The following is a 19001-nucleotide window of genomic DNA, read 5'->3' as shown; positions in this document are numbered from 1 at the left end:
CTGACCCCTGTCTCTGCAGCAGAAAAAGGAGCTCCCTGTTCCGGAAGATCACGAAGCAGGCATCCCTACTCCACACCAGCCGCAGCCTTTCTTCCCTTAACCGCTCTTTGTCATCAGGGGAGAGTGGGCCAGGTTCTCCCACACACAGCCACAGCCTTTCTCCCCGATCTCCCACTCAGGGCTACAGGGTGACCCCTGAAGCTGTGCATTCAGGTATGAAGGGCTGGTTGCAGAGACAGCCCCTGGGAGGTAGCAGAGTCCTGGGCCCTCTGTGCTTCCCACTCATCCCACTCTGAAGCTCTCATCCAACCCACCCCCTTAAGATCTGGCAGTCTTGGGGAGGAGGTGACAGAGGTGGAGGGTGACTTCATTTCTGTAGCCTGGGCTCTGGTTCACTGGTGGAGTAACCTTGATGATCCTGGGACATTCCAGGCCTAAGCCCTGTTTTGCCCCTCAGTCACTTCCAAGAGCTAACTGCTCTGCCTCTGTGTGTGTGTGTCTCTGTTTGTCTGTCTGTCTGTGTAAAGTGGGGGGAAATTCATCACAGAGCAGCTCCCCCAGCTCCAGCGTGCCCAGTTCTCCAGCCGGCTCTGGGCACACACGGCCCAGCTCCCTCCACGGTTTGGCGCCCAAGCTCCAACGCCAGTACCGCTCTCCACGGCGCAAGTCAGCAGGCAGCATCCCACTGTCACCACTGGCCCACACCCCTTCTCCGCCACCAGCAGCTTCACCCCAGCGTTCCCCATCACCCCTGTCTGGCCACGGAGCCCAGGCCTTCCCTACCAAGCTTCACGTGTCGCCTCCCCTAGGCCGGCAACTCTCACGACCCAGGAGTGCGGAGTCACCCCGCTCACCACTACTTAAGAGGGTGCAGTCAGCTGAGAAACTGGCGGCTGCACTTGCTGCTTCCGAGAAGAAGCTAGCCACTTCTCGAAAACATAGTCTCGACCTGCCCTACCCTGAGCTAAAGAAGGAATTGCCACCCAGGGAAGTCAGCCCTCTGGAGGTAGTTGGGACCAGGAGTGTGCTGTCTGGTAAGGGGGTGCTGCCAGGGAAAGGGGTGCTGCAGGCTGCTCCCTCACGGGCCCTAGGAACCCTCCGCCAGGACCGGGCTGAACGGCGAGAGTCGCTGCAGAAGCAGGAAGCCATCCGGGAGGTTGACTCTTCAGAAGATGACACGGATGAGGGGCCTGAGAACGGCCAAGGTGTACAGGAGCCAAGCTTGGTACCTAACCCAGAAGTGGGCCAGGATCCACTCCTCACAGGAGCAGGAGCAGGAGAGGGTGAGGAAGAGGACGCCTTCTTGCCCAGGGATCCCAGGAGCCAGGGCCCGGTGGTCCCAGGCCTATTGACAGGGGTCACACTGGGATCTCCCAGAACGGAAGGCCCTAGTGTCCCCCAGAAGAGGCTTGGGATCCTACAAGCCTTTGAAGAGGCTGCCAGCTCCTCGTCATCAGCTCCCAACCTGGGTAGGGCTGGACCCACAGACCCCATCCCCCCTGAAGGCTGCTGGAAGGCCCAGCACCTCCACACCCAGGCACTAACAGCACTTTGTCCGAGCTCTTCAGGACTCATCCCCGCCAGTTGCTCCACTGCCTCCACCTCCGGAGAGCTGGGCCTGTGGTCCTGGAAATTCATTGCTGAAGACCCTGACAGGGCATCCCCAACCAGAAAGGCAACAATGGAAGATGGGCTGGCCAGCTCTCAGGATTTGGAAACTACAACTCCAGTCCACCCTGCAAACTTGTCTCCCAGACAGGAGGGGAAGTCATGGCCACCCAGTGCCCCTGGGCTGGCCCATCTACCTTGTGAGGTTCCCAGCCAGAGCTGGCTATGGGAGCCTGAGTGTACACAAAGAGAGGAAGAGGAGCCAGCCCCGGGTATCACCAAAGTGCCTGATGCCTCAGGTGACAGGAGGCAGGACATTCCATGCAAAAGCTGCCCCCTCACCCAGGAGCCTGGGCCCAGCCTGCTCCAGAAGGGCCGAGACCCAGGGGGCCCTCAGAAGCATCAGGACTTGGCATTGGCACCCGATGAGCTTTTAAAGCAAACATAGAGGTTGTTTGCCATTTCTTGCACTCAGTCCTGTGTAATACACGCTCTTGGAAACTATCTTTATGTCTTTGGCTTTCTTCTTTCCTTCAGTCAATACAAATGTAACTTAAGGTCCTGTGTTGCTGCTGAGAATGTAGTGATGAATGAGACACGGTTGTGGGAGGGTGCCTAAGCCAGCTAGGCTTCCCAGAGACTAGGGCATCTGAGCTCAAACCTGGAGGACAGATGATAGGTAGTAGTTTGCTAGGTTAGAAGAGTGGGGATTAGTGTGAGAAAGAATGTCCAGACAAAGAGTACGGCACTTGGCGTACACCTGGCATACTCAAAGAGCTGAAAGTAATTCAGACTGGAAATGGGTCTAGTGAGTTAGGCAAGGGCCATATCTAAGAGTCTTCTAGGAGTTTAGGCTTTCTGTAGGAGATGGAGAACCAGAGAAGGCCATGTAGCAAGTAATATTCCTGCTTTATAGAGAAGGGAACTCAGGTTTTCAGACATTAACGTGAACAAGATCATACAGCTCTGGGCAGGGCTAGGATTAGAATCTAGACTCTCTTGACTCTAGAACCCACATTTATCTCCTAATTTGGAGTGCTCTTAGCCAGTAAATGAGAAAAAGAGGTAGAGGGAGGTGAAGAGTTGAACTTGGGATATATTTAATTTGAGGTACTTGTGGGACATCCAGAAGTTTGGGTGCATGGGTCTGGAACTCAGTAGGGAAATCTAGACTGAAGTTAGAAATCTGAGAGCCATCAATGTATCAGTAGTAATGCACTAGCATTTAAGGCAAAGAAAGAAGACAGACATCAAGGAAGAGTCATAAAATCCAAAAGTAAAGAGATTTTAAATGGAAGGAGAGCTTACTTGGTAAAATGCTGAGCGGCCAGGTGAAATAGAGAAACTGCCTTCCGTTTTTAGTCATAAACCCTTAATGTCTGTAGCCAGTCAGCCCTTCTTGGGCTGTTCTCAGGTAGGCCTTAGCACTGGATATGGACATTGCTGACGTGAGCAGCCCCCAGTAGGTAGGACTGCAGTTGGCGAGTGGGTGGGTGGTGTGGAAGGAAGGGGGAGGACAGCTGTGGGACCATTGTTGGAGGAGTCGGGAGATGGTATCCCAGGGACAGGAGGCAGGGCTGTGGTAGAGGGCCTCCATGGTGATGCAGGACTCACTCGCCAAACTGCTGTCTTGCACTGACTGTTCTGTAATCCAGTGCCTAGGTCAGAAGGAGAGGCATCAAGAGGCCTAGAGACAGGAAAATGCCTCTGGGTACTGGCTGGGCGCGACATGCATCCTGCAGCTGCTCGTCACCCTGCGTCGGGAAGGCTGTGGCCGCCAGAGGGCGCACCCTGCCTGTGGTGGCAGATGTCTGTCCCCTCAGCCTTCCAGGCCCCTCTTGAACCTCCCTTCCTCCTTCCTTCAGTCATTCACTGACGGCAGATCCTTGGACAGCCTTTACGGGACACTGGGAACACAGGTAACTAGTTGCCTGGGGCAGCCCCCCATGTAGGTCAGGATCGGGTTAGAAGCACCATACCATAGGTAAAGGGGGAGGTGCGGGCACATCTTGCAGCAGTTCCTGGGAGGGAGGAACTGCCCCCCTGGGGCAGTTGGAAATGGGAAGGAAGGGGTTTGCGAAGAGTAGGCACAGAGATGCTAAGCATCCTGTATTGCTTAGGGCAGCTGCCCCAAGTGCCAGTGGTGCTCCCCTTGAGAAACACTGCTCGATTAGCCTGAGGAGTGAGGAGCTTCTGGAAGGTAATTCTGAGAGTGGTATAATCAGATTTAGGTTTTAGGAAGATCACTGGCCGCAGTGTAGAGAGGCTCAAGTGGAGTAAGCCGACCAGAGAGAAAATGATGTAGTGACCCCTTGTGGTGGTCTGAACTAGGATGGCAACAATGAGGAGGTGTCCCCAGACGGAGGGGAAGTGTAGGGAGCTGGACGCATAGCTCTGGCAGCCATCAGCCAATAGGTGGTAATTAAAGCCATAGGAGAAGATAGGGATTGTACAGAGGACATGTGCAGAAGGAAAAAGGAAAAGGTCCAAGCCACTGGGGTTAGCTGAGTGGAGGGAGCCAAATGAAGAGTAACTGAAGTAGGGGATGAGATCCTGAACTTGGGAGAAGCCAGATGATTTTAAGAATTTTGTGATTTACCATAAGAGCAATTGAAAGTTATTTAATGGTTTTACGCAAGTTCAGATTTGGGTGTTTTTTTGTTTTTAATTTTTTGGCCGTGTTGGGTCTTTGTTGCTGTGTGGGCTTTCTCTAGTTGCGGCGAGCAGCCTACTCTTCATTGTGGTGCACAGGCTCCTTATTGCTGTGGCTTCTCTTGTTGCGGAGCATGGGCTCTAGGCACGTGGCTTCAGTAGTTGTAGCACACGGGCTCAGTAGTTGTGGCTCGCGGGCTATAGAACGCAGGCTCAGTAGTTGTGGCGCACGGGTGTAGTTGCTCCGTGGCGTGTGGAATCTTCCCGGACCAGGGATCGAACCCGTGTCCCCTGCCTTGGCAGGCAGATTCTTAACCACTGTGCCACGGGGGAGGCCCTTTTTGGTGTTTGTTTTGTTTTGAGTTTAGTTTTTTTTGTTGTTTTTAGTTCCCCGACCAAGGATTGAACCTGGGCCCTGGCAGCGCAAGTCCGAGTCCTAACCACTGGACCACCAGGGAATTCCCCAGATTTCTATTTTGAAACGATGACTCTGGTTGCTTTAATGAAAATGAATTTGAGGGGGCAAGAATGATAAAAGGGAGGCCTTCCAGTATTGTTAGAGATAGTGAAACAGTGAAGTTGGAGAGAAAAGTTGGGTATCTTTGCTATTTAGAAAGTCAAATTGATATGGGTTGGTGGTGGGTTTTATGTAGACACAAAGCAAAGGTATCAAAGATGATGACTACATTCCTGACCTATATAACCAGATGAATTATGTATTTCCATTCACTGAAATATGAAATAATGAAAGAACCAGGGCTACGTGGTGACCCTGCGTTCAATACGTTGCATGTGAGGTACCTCGCAACATAGGTCTGGGCAGGAGAAACAACGATGGGTATAATTGGCCTAGAGATGGTAGGTGAATTCATGGATGTGGATAAAACTGCCAGGGAAAAAGGCATAAGTGAGGTGGCCAGAGGAGCCCAGGAGACTTAGAGTCCAGGAGAATTAAAAGGAACAGTCAGAGATGCAGGAGGAAAACGAGATGATCATGGAGTCAATGGCAGAGTTTTTCACAGAGTAGTCACAATGCTGGTTACCTAAGACATCAAGGAGAGCAATTTCAGGTAGTGGTGGGACCCGTACTGAAAAGCTTGAGGAGGTGAAGAAATAAAGACAAACTTAGATGTTTCTTTAAAAAGGTTAGGCTCTGAAGAGATAAAGGATTGAGTAGAGACTGAGCAAGTGGAGTGAGAGACAGCCAACCACGTTTAAATGGATCATCCAGTTGAGAGGAAACAACAGAGGACTCACAGGAGATTCCTGAGAAGATGGGAGAAAATAGGATCCAAAATACACGTGGAGAGGCTAGCTTATAGTTGGAGGAGGGCTACCTTTTGTAATTTGACAGGTGAGAGGGAGAGGAGTTATGTGGATGCAGACCAGTTATAGGTTTGGTGGTAGGAAGGTAAGGGAATTCACAGCCAAGCATATGTTTACTCATTAAGTAGACAAAAAGTTTGCAGTCCTGTGGGACACCCAAGGCCCCATTTGAGATATCCCGCCAGCAGGTGGAGTTCAGAAGAGAGGACTGGGCTGGAGATAGATAGGAGTTTGAGCATCCCATGCCGAGGGTGGGAAAAGCTCTCGGAATTAGGGGAAATCATCCGTGGTTCCTAGCAGTGGCCTTGAGGGTGCTATGTAGCTAAGTGCAGTGGGGAGGAAGGACGTTGGCAAGGTCATTTAGAACAATAGATTTGTAATTCAGTACACAGGTGAGTGGGGCCTGAGTGACAAGGATGAGAACTGCGGTGCCCTTTGCCCACGGTGCTGGTCACATGTTTGCTGATTATGTTCCCAACATGTAGGAACCTCAACAAAGAGGGTGATGGCCGGGGGCAACAAGAGGACAGGCAGACTAAGACGGCCCACACCCCTGCCCCCACAAAAGAGCATGCAAACACACTGCTGGGCAGAGACAGGTATTAAGAATCAATTAAGTGGCCTTTCTGATAAGAATGGGGTGAGGACAAAAGGGCTCTCACGTTTAACTTTATCAGGGTTAGTTTCTGAGTCTCCCTGTGTGCTGTGTTGGTGGACAGGATTCTGGCATCATGCCTGACAGGCTTGACTTCCTCTTCAGGGGAAGGAGAGCGCCTCTGGTAACCCCAATTCAACCCCAGGACTGATCTTGATTTTTTGGTGCCACGGCGGAGAAGGTTTGGGAGCTTCGGGGTTTTTCAATACCCCAGTCCTCTTCCTTTTGCCCGCCCCCCCGCCCCCCGCGCGCCCAGCCCACCCCTCCATAGCATGAGAACAAAAAGGTGCTTTATTGCAATGTCTTTATTGTATTACTGGAGCAAGTTGGCCAGACTGTCCCCACTTGGGGAAGGTAAAAAACAAAAAGACCAAAAAGTATCTCCCCTCACCTTCCCCCCACCCTCCCCCACAACTGCACAGCAATGTCTGAACACACCTGGTGACAAGAACAATTTGCAAAAGTGGTCTAGGAACTACATTATGAATTGTCCCAACACAAGACATACAGTTGGCTTCCTTGTAAATCTGATATTTTTACGTAACTACATGAATTTTTTTGACTACACCAAAGACAACAGAAGAATAGTTTTTCACGAGTAATAACAGGGCACCAAAGTCACATGCTGGAGTTTGTAAGGAAACAAGGTTGTCTGTCACAAGTGGCTGGAGTTAGAGCAAGGCTGAGCAGGTGACAGCAGAGGGCCCAGCCAGGCCCCCATCTGGACCCTCTGCTTTGAGGCCACTGAAGCCTCAAACAGATCTACTAAGGAGTCTTAACTGGCAAGAGACCAACTTGAAAAACCAGTAATTGCCCAGATGCAATTCTTGGCCCAAGAGGACCCATGAGGCTGGTTCCTTGCTGCAAGAGGAGACCGGTGGAAGACACCACATTGGCTCTCAGAGCTTCTGCAAAGCACTTGAGGGTCCAAAATGAGCGGGGATTCCATCGAGGCCTGGAGACAGGGTAGGGGCGGTAATCAGAAGTCCTCAACCTTGACCAAATCAGTGGTAAGGACACCACTAGCCTATACAGGCCTGAGGCATGGCCAAGGCTTAGTTAGCATCTATGGCCAGATGGAGACAGAGCATTGTTCTGTGATGAAAGCTCGACCTGGAAAAGATAGGCCTCTGACCAGTGTCCAGCCAGCCCCAAGCTGCTTCCGTGTTGGTGGCCAGCTTCTCTAGCCAGGAAAACAATGAGCCCCTCTGGTCTTGGTCTGTCTCTTTACCCTCTGCCTCACTGAGGCTGCAGTTAAGATGCCGAGAGAGAATCCCAGGGCCCAGATCATGGGATGACACACAGAGCTAGGTTCTGAGGAAGGAGGCCAAGACCTGCTGCCAAGACCATGGAGTAAAAGAGCTGCATACTACCCCTCTAAGTGGTTAGCAGACTGGTCCCTATGCCATTTCCACTGGTCAAGATCAAGCAAATCACATGGCAACTCCTCAGAAAAGACACTTTCCAACTTCTCAAATGATCCCTAGGTCTTAGTTCCCACAAAGCAACAAATTCAGTAATGAAAAACAGGAAAGAAAAAAGTGAAGGAATGTATGACTTAAAAATGAGTAGCCCTTCTCCACAAGCCAGCCCAAGTGTAGATGGTAGATGGCGCTTGCGCTCTCCCTGCACACCCTTAACGCTGCCTGATAAGGAGCAACACATGGTTCATCCTCATTCTCCTTTTCGTTTATTTTAAGAGATATCCAGGACACACTAAATTTTAGTACCAGAAAGAAGGGATTCCTTGCACCCAATCTTGAGCATCTAGCTGCTTAAGCAGGTTCAGCAATCTGGCAATATGGGGAAGGGATTTCAGCTGGCTATCAACTAGTTAAGGGCTTAGGTCAGAACAGTGACACTGGAGGGGGTTTCATTTGTCTGCCTCACCCAATCCTGAAACTGCAACATAACCAAGGAAAAGCCAAAGATATGCCCCTTTTCTTTCTATCTTCACTGTCAGTAACTCTGGAGGTTCTCCCCCAAATTTTTAATCTATTTCTATGTCATGGTCCATTCTAGATCCTGTCACCAAGATAAGTGCTCAGGGAAAGCAAAATTGGTTTCTTTCATCCCCAAAACTAGAGTTTCCCTAGGTGTAAACCTTATTTATTCACCAAGACTCAGATATTGACTTCTGTAGCTCAGCCAGGATGCCTGACTGCACAGCTTTGGGCTCAAACAGCTGACTCATTCGAGCCTATTATGGCTCTAGGATTGGCTCAGAGGCAGCTGGACTCTATTTGTCAAACGAGTGTTGACTGAGGAGGGTGGCGCATAATGGAGGTAGGAGTAGAGGCTGCCTCCAGCTCCATTTGCCCAGCTTCACTCAGCTGGAAGGCTTAAATCACATGAAGCAGAAGATTCCTGGCCTAAAATCAGGGCCACTGGAGCATGAGGACAGTCTGTGCACATCATCTTAATGGCAGGATCACAAAAAAGGCAAAGAAAAAAGCTTCCAGATGGTTTCGGCTAACAGTCTAAACTCCAAGCCATCCCTTCCTCTCCTTGCAGAAGTTTCAGAAACCACTGTATGGAAGCACATGGGTAATGTGGTATGACCCTCGCCCTGGAAACCAGAGCCCTTGGGCCTGTGATTTACTGAAGTCCCTGACCGCAGTCTGGCTCCCTTCCAGCTACAGCCTTAGCCACCTATGGTTCCCCTGGGCCCTACCCAGCAAACGACAGGAGATGACGGGAAATTAAACCATGTTGACTATTTCTGCTGGGCATTTAAACTTGGGGAAGCACATATAAGAATGTTGTTCTACATCATTATTTGGTATATCAAGCCATCTAAAAGCACTGGATTGCACCTTTTCTTTACTCATACACACAAGTTACAAAGGTTTCAAACAACAGATCATTCTTTAGGCTAAGGAAACACCACACAAGTACCAACTTCATTTTATGATTCAAAGCTCACCAGCCCACGAAAAGAACACTATTCCTCACCTCAGAGAAACAAGGGCAGGGCAAAAGGAGTTACACTGACCAATTTTAGTGTTTGCTAAAACTAACGAAGTCTCTAGTTTTACTTTCAAGTTTTGGTACAGAAGTGTGCATTCAGATACTAGTGCCGCCTTCTTCCATCAGACCTTAGTCTGGCAACAATCGTTTTGCTGGGATCAATTTGGTTTCTAAACATAATGCTTCTTTAAAGGGAGGAGCTACTGAGATGCTGACGCCTAAACGATGTTGGTTAAGTACCTTCGGCTGAAAGTTTTTTACCCATGGATTAAGATTCTTTAAATGAAATCCCAAGCCTCCCCATTTTCCTTTGGTTGTCTTTTTCACCAAATGCCATTCTACCACCGAACCAAAACCACCGCCTTGTTGGGAGGAAGAAAGAAGGGCCATGCCCCACCACACTCTCAGAGCAACATGGCCTCTCAGAAGAGGACATGGACTCCTCAGAGGCTTCCAGATATAACCCTCACCCCCATCAGGCCTAATGTGTTCTGTTGAGGGTGCCTGGCTAAATAAAAACCCCAATGAAACAGACTTTCCAAAAAACAGCATCTGCTCCCAGCTTCCTATGTCAGTGCAGCGGTGAGTCACAGAGAACCCCAGGCCCTGTATGCCCCCATTCTGGCCGGCTGCTGCTCGGCCTCTCCACTTCACATTCACAGAATCACTTCTTGTGCAAAACAAGCAGTCTACGTAGAAAGAATGCCCTCATAGTCTAATAAAAACTGTATAAAAATCGCTAGAGAGCCACCGCTCTTCCCACTCCCTCTTTATCTGCAGAGCGAGGGCATCTGTGCGTGGACAGGGTAGGCAAGCCTGACGTTGAGGGAGTCATTGTGCTGGACGAGGGATGTCTGCTGGTAGTGGAGCACCAGCTCCTTCAGTGAGCTGTACAGGTTGTAGGGCTCTGCAAAGCCATAGCCCCGAGCAGTGCTGTAGATCACGCAGTGCTTCACTTCCCCATCAGCACTGCAACGATACAACACACAAACACCACAGGGAATTAAGGCAGATAGCAACAGATAAAGGGACCCTAAATGAACAGAAGTCTGAGAGCAGTTGTTCTGCAAAGGAGAAGTAGAAGCTTTTTGTCAATCAAAGCTTGTACGATATCACACCCATGTGTTGCCCCCCCACCCCGACAGACTTGTCACAGAGATACCCTTCATTTCCCAAGACCTGGTAGCTAAAATGGATGGCTGCATTTAATCACTCAGCTCTGGACCCCCATTAGGCAAGAATGCACTGCAGGGGGCAAAACAAACCAAAAAAAAAAAATTAAGTGTGCAAATCAGTGGGTTTTAGAATATTCATAAGGTTGTGCAACAATCACCACTATCTCACTCCCTAAAAAGAAACCATGTATCCATTAGTAGTCACTCTGTATTCCTCCCTCCCCCTAGACCCAGGCAACCACTAACCTACTATCACTACGGATTTGCCTGTTCTGGACATTTCATATAAATGGAATCATACAGTATCACTCAATCTTTTTGGTCTGGCTACGTTCACTTAATACACCATTGTCAAAGTTCTGTGTGGTAGCATGTATTGATACTTCATTTCTCCTCATGGCTGAGTAATATTCTATTGTATGGATATGCCACAATTTGGTTGTCCATTCATCAATTGATGGGACACCTGGATTGTTAACACTTTTTGGCTATAGTGAATAGTCATGTACAAGTTTTTGTATGGACATGGGTTTTCAGTTCTCTTGGATATATACCTATGAGGGGAACGGTTGAGTCATAAGTTAAACTTCTTGGGAATTCCCCAGAGGTCCAGTGGTTAGGACTCAGTGCTTTCACCACCATGGCCCTGGGTTCAATCCCTGGTTGGCGAACTAAGATCCCACAAGCTGTGTGGCATGGCACCCCCCAACCCTGCCAAAAAGAAAGTTAAACTTGAGAAACTGCCGAACTGTTTTCTGAAGTGGTTGCACCATTTTAAATTCCTGCCAGCAGTGTATGAGGGTTCTAATTTCTCCACATCCCTGTCAACACTTGTTATTGTCCATCTCTTTGATTACCATCATCCTTGTAGTATCTCATGGTGGTTTTGATTTACAGTTCCCTAATGACTAATGACATTGAGCATCTTTTCATATGCTTATTGACCATTTATATATCTTCTTTAAAGAAGTGTCTACTTGAATCCTTTGCCCATTTTTAATTGAGGCACTTGTCTTTTTATTGTTAAGAGTTCTTTATATATTAGACACTAGTTGCTTAGATATATGATTTGCAAATATTTCCTTCCATTCTGTGGGTTGTCTTTTTTACTTTCTTGATAGTGTCCTTTGATGCACAAAGTCTTTAATTACGGTGAAGTCCAATTTATCTTTTTCTTTTGTCGTCTGTGTTTTTGATGTGTAAGAGACCACTGCCTAATCCAGAGTCACAAAGATTTATACCTAATCTTTTCTCCTAAGTGTTTTATCTTTTAGCTCTTACATTTAGTTCTATGATACATTTTGGGTTTTTTTAAAAAATATTTATTTATTTATTTTTGGCTGGTCGGGTCTTAGTTGCAGCACACGGGATCTTTTTGTTGCAGTGCATGGGCTTCTCTCTAATTGCAGCACGCAGACTCTAGCTGTGGTGCCCGGGCTTAGTTGCCCTGTTGCATGTGGGATCTTAGTTCCCCGACCAGGGATCGAACCCACGTCCCCTGCATTGGAAGTTGGATTCTTAACCACTGGACCACCAGGGAAGTCCCTAAGATACACTTTGAGTTAATTTTTCTATATGGTGTGAGGTAGGGGTCCAACCTCATTCTTCTGCATGTGGCTCACCAGTTGTCCCAGCACCATGTGTTGAAATGACTATTTTTTCCCCTTTGAATGGTCTTGAGACCCTTGTTGAAAACCAACTGACCATAATTGTAAGGGTTTACTTCCTGGCTCTCATTTCTGTTCATTGATCTACATGTTTAATCTTATGTTAGTACCTCACAATTTTGATTACTACAGCTTTGTTGTAAGTTGTCAAATTGGGAGGTGTACTTCAACTCTTTTCTATTCTTTCAGGTTATTTTAGCTGTTCTGGATCCCTTGCATTTTCGTATGAATTTTAAGATCGTCCTGACATTTCTGGAAAAAGCCAGCTGGTACTGTCTATGGGGATTACACTGAACACAGATCAATTTGGGAAGCACTGCCATCCATGAACACGGATGTTTTTCCACTTATTTAGGTTTTCTTTAAGTTCTTTCAATGATGTTTCATAGTTTTCACTGTATAGCTTTTGCATTTTTTTAAGCCTAGGCATTTTTTATGCCATTATAAATAGAATGTCTTCATTTCATTTTCAGATTATTCACTGCTAGTATATAGAAACACAACTGATTTTTGGTGCCCTAATCTTTTAACCTGCAACCTTGCTGAACTCATTTACTAGCTCTAATAGTTTACTTCTTCTTTTCCAATCTGGATACCTTTTATTTCTTTTCCTTGCCTAAATGCCCTAGCTAGAACCTTCTGTACAATGATTAGAAGTGGTGAGAGCAGACATCCTTGTCTTCTTCCTGATCTTAAGCATTCAGTCTTTTACCACTAAGTATGATATTAGCTGTGGGTTTTTCATTATCAGGCTGAGGAAGTGCCCTCCTGTTCCTAGTTTATTCAGTGTTTTTTAACATGTAAGAGTGTCAAATGCTTTTTCTGAGTCTACTGAAATAATCAGTAGATTATTGTCAGTTGATTTTTGTCCTTAATTCTATTAATATGGTTTATTACATTGAGTTTTTAATGTTGAACCTCTTGGCATTCCTAAGATGAATTCTACTTAGTCATGGTTTATAATCCTTTTTATATGCTGCTGGAGTTGCTTTGCTAGTGTTTTGTTAAAGAATTTTATGTCTATATTCATAAGGAATATGCCTTCATAAAATGAATTAGGAAGTGTTCTCTCCTATTTTTTGGAAGAGTTTGTGAAGGACTTGTGTTAATTCCTTTTACAATATTTGGTAGAATTCACCAGTGAAGCCAATTTCTTTACTTGTTATAGTTCTATTCAGAATTTCTACTTCCTCTTAAGTCAGTTTTGGTAGTTTGTGTGCTTCCAGGAATTTGTCCATTTCATCTAGGTTGTTTAATTTGTTAGCATATAATTATTCATAGTATTCCATTATTATTTTTTTTATTTCTGTAAGGACTACAAGTAGCATCCCCTCTTTCATCCTGATTTTAGTAATTTGTGTCTTCTCTCTCTCCCGTGTGTGTATGTGTGTGTGTGCGAGACTTTAACTATTTGTTCATCCCAATTTCTGGTTTCACTGATTTCCTCAATTGTTTCCTTTTTAAAAAAAAATTATTTATTTTAGTCTATGTTGGGTCTTCGTTGCTGTGCGCAGGCTTTCTCTAGTTGCGGTGAGCGGGGGCTACTCTTCGTTGTGGTGCGTCATCTTCTCATTGCGGTGGCTTCTCTTGTTGCGGAGCATGGGTTCTAGGTGTGCGGGCTTCAGCAGTTGTGGGTCATGGGCTCTAGAGTGCAGCCTCAGTAGCTGTGGCACACGGGCTTAGTTGCTCTGCAGCACGTGGGATCTTCCCAGACCAGGGCTTGAACCCATGTCCCCTGCATTGGCAGGTGGATTCTTAACCACTGTGCCACCAGGGAAGCCCTCCTCAATTGTTTTCTATTCTCTATTTTATATAATTCAGTTCTAATCTTTATTATTCCCTTCCTTTTGCTTGCTTGGGTTTAGTTTGTTCTTCTTTTTTTAGTTTCTTAAGGTGAAAGAAGGGTAGGTTATTGATTTGAGAGCTTTTTTAATATAAATGCTTACAGTTATAAATTTCCCTCTTAGCACTGCTTTAGCTGCATTCCATAAGTTTTGAATTTTGTGTTTCTCTTTTTTTTTTTTTTTTTTTTTTCGGTATGTGGGCCTCTCACTGTTGTGGCCTCTCCCGTTGTGGAGCACAGGTTCCAGACGCGCAGGCTCAACAGCCATGGCTCACGGGCCCAGCCGCTCCGCGGCATGTGGGATCTTCCCGGACCGGGGCACGAACCCGTGTCCTCTGCATCGGCAGGCGGACTCTCAACCACTGCGCCACCAGGGAAGCCCCTGTGTTTCTCTTTTTAACTCGAAGTATTTTCTAATTTCCCTTGTTTTCCTTTTTTGATCTACTGATTATTTAGGAGTGTGTTATTTATTGTCCACATTTGTGAATTTCCCAAATTTCCTTATTTTTACTTTCTCATTTCTTTCCATTGTGGTATAGACAACATATTTTGTATGATTTCAACCCTATTTACTGAGACTTGTGGCCTAACCTAGAGTCTAGCCTGTATAATGTTTCATGTGCACTTGAGAAGAATGTGTATTCTGCTGTTGTTAGATGGAGTGTTCTAGAGATGGCTGTTAGGTCTAGTTGTTTTATAGTGTTGTTCAAGTCTTCTGTTTCCTTGTTGATCTAATTGTTCTATCCCTAATCAAATTTCTTACCCCAAATGGCAATAACAATAAGGATCACAAGTGCTCACTACCTAACTCCTTAACCTAGTGAAACACATATATTGTTGGCTCTAGCCTGAGAAGGCTGTAGAGTTAAGCAATTTCTTCTTAGGCTTCTTTATAATGTCATTTACAGAAATTAAAATGGAAAAACAAGTGAGTTTTATGCCTTGACTTCCTACTACATGATCATTTTAATTTTGCTATGAGTCTCCTTAAAAACTGAACTTATTCACATCCCTAACTTCAGCAAATGTCCTGAGTAAACTGAGAAATCACTGTAAGCAGGCTTTCTGTAGCTGGAGTGGCTAACAAACAAGTGGAAGTCTGTGATGCCAGACTCTTTTGCTTCCAATCTCTCCAAAAGTGAACCCCAATATGATATATTACTGCAGTTGGTTTTCATAGGCAACAGAAATCCACACTGCTGTGGACTTGGGTCTGATTAAGTCTGTGGCTAAAGGAAGGAGAAGGAGAAAAAGAATACAGCTCCCCAAGATACTCAAGCTGCTCCTTGGTCTCCCAGGAATTAGCTGAGCTGCTGAGGAGCATTTTCCACCAGCCAAGTCTTTAACCCACAGGCTGCCACCCAACAACCTAGATAAGAGTGAGGGACTACTAATGTGCTGGGCTTATTGTCTTCCTTCTTTTTATTGTTCTTAAAAGATCTCAGATCCTGCAAGAGCCATCTTCTCCTGCCATTTCCACTCAAATAAACTTGAGTATCTGAGCCCAGGTCAGAGAGAAATGAAATGTTTCAAGTAGCTCTATCTTTGGATAATACTAATCCAATTCCTGCCTTACTTTTTGCCCATAGATGTCCCACTTTTCAATATCCTTTCAAAGTCCAGTTCAAATGCCACCTCTTCCACAAAATCTCCCAACCCTCTTTCTCCATCAGAATTAGTTCTTCATGCACACAGCCTACTAGTGATACCTATGTCACAGTGATTTTGTTTATCTTGGATATTTAACTGTGAAATGAAGAAAGTGCGGTGCAAAAGAAAAATGCGGGCTTTGAAACCAGGTAAAGTTGGATTCAAACTATGACTGCATGACAGAGACAGACCACTAAGGACAAGATGATCATGTAAAGCACTAAGCATTCCGTTAATATGAGTGTCTTTTGTCTATCGTCACCACTTTGTCCTCTTTGAGGGCAAAATCATTTTGTCATCTTTGCCTTCTGGCATGTCCATCAGCAGCATCATTATCATAATAATATTAGTAGATAACATTTATTTACTATGTCCCAGCACTGATCAAAGTATTTTAAATCATATATATTAACTCGAGTAATACTTTAAAAACCCTTAAGTAGATATTATTATTATCCTTATTTTACAAATAAGGAAACTAGGCAAAGAAAGTTTAAGTAACTTACCCTAGGTCACATATCTAGTAAGTGGTAGAGTCAGGATCTGAATCCTGTATATCTGGCCCCAAACCTTGCTCTCATGACCATCATACTGTACCTCCACTCTAGGTATGGTCTTCGTCAATGAAAACAGTTGCCTTTTTAAGGAATATATATACAACACTTTGGCAAAATCTCACTGAGGCATGATTAATTGTCCCCAGAACTTCACTTTCCATTAAAAGGAAAATAGGCTTTTCCAAACAAAGTCATAAGATCATCTTACAGAACACATCCAACATTTTCTATCACAACCTCAACAGAATACTATTTAAGTACAAATTTTAGATAGTTTTTCTTCTGAAGTAAAAACAGTTGTTTAATCAAGCCTTCCTTAGTATGACAATGAAGGCCAAGTTAGGCAAGCAGGAGACTACTAAAGAATTAAGTGATCTTTTCAATTGAAAATCTCAAGTTACTTTTCACAGATACCTAAAGTCCAATAGCAACAATGCAGGGCCTAGTCTGCTTACCATTTAAATTAAAATCCCCGAAATAATTTCAGATGGTATTTCTCTTAAAGCAACTAACTGTTTTCTTTGTACTAATATTAATGGTCTAAGCCATGGTTCCTCATTTTATTGTACTTCAACTAATTTGATCTGAACTTTAGGAGGGGTTGATTTTCTATTAATCAATGAGGAAGTTTTCAAAAGGTTATACCCCCAGAGAAGACTTACACCACAGAGCAAGCATAACATCCTTTCTTGCTACTCTCACGAATTAAGAATGCACCATCAGGTTTCCCATAAAGCAAGTCCTCTGCTTGTACTCGATTGATATCCTCAACAAACCAGGTTTTCTCATCATAATGGGGCAGGTTTTCATCTTCCTCATTGATAAAATAGGTCCTAAAAATTAAATGTTAAAATATTATTCTAACGATCAGTTTACTTATATCTAAAAGCAAATTCACGAATAACAAACACTCTCTTCTAAATCTTAAACCACAAAATGACAAAGTGGAATTGCAATTAGTTGGATTTTTTTTAACAGCTTTATTATTTGCTATTATGCAGAAAGCACAGAATTCACATGTTTCATCCAATAACCTGACACATGAATGTCTGAATGAACAATGCTTAAGCATCCAGGTTTCATATGGTTCATCAGGTCTTTGAACTCAAGTGCCTATAGGGTATTCTTGAGGCAATTCAATTTAAAGAGGTGCAAAGTTCTTGATTCAAATGTCCTCAAGTAACAAAGAGAACCAGCACTCAGTATGTATTAAGAAGTCCCATGTCTTATCCTGGAAACAAAGCCCTCTGACAGAAAGGTACAGAGAGAACTTACTCAGCAGCATCCTCATTCTTGATTCCCAGCCAGGCATTTAGGCGCTTCTGTCTTACTCCTTTGTGATTGAGCCACCTGCCAGAGGGAAGACACCAGTGTCAGTGTCTATGCAAACTCTGCCTGGACAAACTTCCAGGGTCCAGGAACTTATTTTCCCCAGTCCCACTAAGAATGGCCAGAGATTTCCCTAAACTTGTTTCTCCATTACTTTTCCTTTAACTTTTTGCAAAAAGGCAGAAACACAGAAAGCTACTTGAAATTAGGCACTTATCTCACTTTTCACTTTCCTTTTCTAGAAGGTTATATAACCACAAGCACACATATACTTGCACTCAAACACAATGGGACACTTGTTTCTGAAATCATTAGTTAGGTGAGCATGGTGTCACATTTGCAATCTCCACTAAACCAGAGTATGCAATCCCTCACTGGCCTACTACTAACTTGAGTTAAATTCTAAAACAGAATTTCAAGGTCTATTTTTGCACCTAAGCAAGCCACAAGAAATTCCGGGTGGCAATCTGAGTAATTAATACAAATCTACTTCATCACCAGGTAAATCACAGTATTTCAAAATATACCAACATTTTAGATGTAAAATGAAATGAACCATTTCATCTCGTTCCGCTGAGATGGACGATGGCCTGAAACTTCAGTGGAGTATAAAAACTCTTTCATTCATCACCATCCTCCAACCAGGCCCCTGATCATTCAGGTGTCATCATAAACATCTCAGGGAAGACTACCCTAAATTGTCCCAACTAAGGCAGTCCACCAGTCACTCTACACTTTTCTTTATTTTATCATCTTCATAGTACTTGCCTGCAATTCATTTTTTTAATGGGTTTTTTTTTTTTTTTTTTTTTTTTTGGCCACGCTGCGCGGCTTGTGGGATCTTAGTCCCCAACCAGGGATTGAACCCGGGCCACAGTAGTGAAAGCGCTGAGTCCTAACCACTGGACCACCAGGAAACTCCCTGAAATTCATTATTTTCACTTGGTTATGTTTGTCTCCCCAGCTAAAATGTAAGCTGCTTTAAAGAAAGGGATCTGTCCTGCTCATGGCTATTCCAAATGCTGAAAACAGTGCCAGCACATGGTAGATATTCAATAAATAGTCAGTAAATATCTGTAGGTGGGCCACTTGTAACCAAGTCTTCAGGGTCAACTCCAAGGTCATCTTGTATCTCCCTCTGACCCCAAGTACACTAGATAACTTGGCATCGCACCTAATTTTAAAGTTATTTTAAGACAGATTACACAGCCTTTCTCAATGAGACATGTTCTTCAGTTAACCTGGATTTCATTTTGTATGCTTAGTGAAACTGGAAAACAACTAACATATGATCTTGATAGAATTTATTTAGTAACAAACCCCATCCTACACTATCACTTCTCTTAGCAAAATATCCAGATACCCTCCTCTAAGCACTCTTAACATCCAAAGTTTTCTATCCTTGAAGAACTGATCTTTCCTTTATTAAATAAAGAGACAAGCACACTGGGTAAAAGGCTTAAAATGAACAAACTACACCACATTTTCTCTTGAGTCCCCATTTTCTTGTAAACCACCAACCTCTGTAAACAGAGCTTCCCTTTCTGCCACAAGGAAGTTAAGACACCC

General features: G+C 44.9%; 2 protein-coding genes across 10 annotated transcripts in view; one reads left to right on the top strand and one right to left on the bottom strand.

Annotated features, from left to right (window-relative positions):
• MAST2 (microtubule associated serine/threonine kinase 2) overlaps positions 1-2112 on the top strand; it is a 201080-nt gene extending 198968 nt beyond the window's left edge. For 7 of the 9 annotated variants that reach the window (XM_060140182.1, XM_060140183.1, XM_060140180.1 and 4 more), the window contains 2 exons: positions 20-213; positions 528-2112. In XM_060140182.1, coding sequence (XP_059996165.1) covers positions 20-213; positions 528-2056 — 1723 coding nt within the window. In that variant the 3' untranslated portion in view covers positions 2057-2112. The remainder of the gene's footprint in view (positions 1-19; positions 214-527) is intronic. The other 2 variants (XM_060140186.1, XM_060140181.1) reach the window with 1 other exon arrangement.
• Positions 2113-6543: 4431 nt separating this feature from the next.
• PIK3R3 (phosphoinositide-3-kinase regulatory subunit 3) overlaps positions 6544-19001 on the bottom strand; it is an 85236-nt gene continuing 72778 nt past the window's right edge. The window contains exons 8-10 of the mRNA XM_060140165.1: positions 17379-17453; positions 16766-16936; positions 6544-10180 (exon numbers count right to left, since the gene is read on the bottom strand). Coding sequence (XP_059996148.1) covers positions 9982-10180; positions 16766-16936; positions 17379-17453 — 445 coding nt within the window. The 3' untranslated portion in view covers positions 6544-9981. The remainder of the gene's footprint in view (positions 10181-16765; positions 16937-17378; positions 17454-19001) is intronic.

The sequence above is a fragment of the Lagenorhynchus albirostris genome, chromosome 2 (assembly GCF_949774975.1).
Source record: "Lagenorhynchus albirostris chromosome 2, mLagAlb1.1, whole genome shotgun sequence".
NCBI classification, from domain to species: domain Eukaryota; kingdom Metazoa; phylum Chordata; class Mammalia; order Artiodactyla; family Delphinidae; genus Lagenorhynchus; species Lagenorhynchus albirostris.
This window is presented reverse-complemented; position numbering and strand designations above follow the sequence as displayed.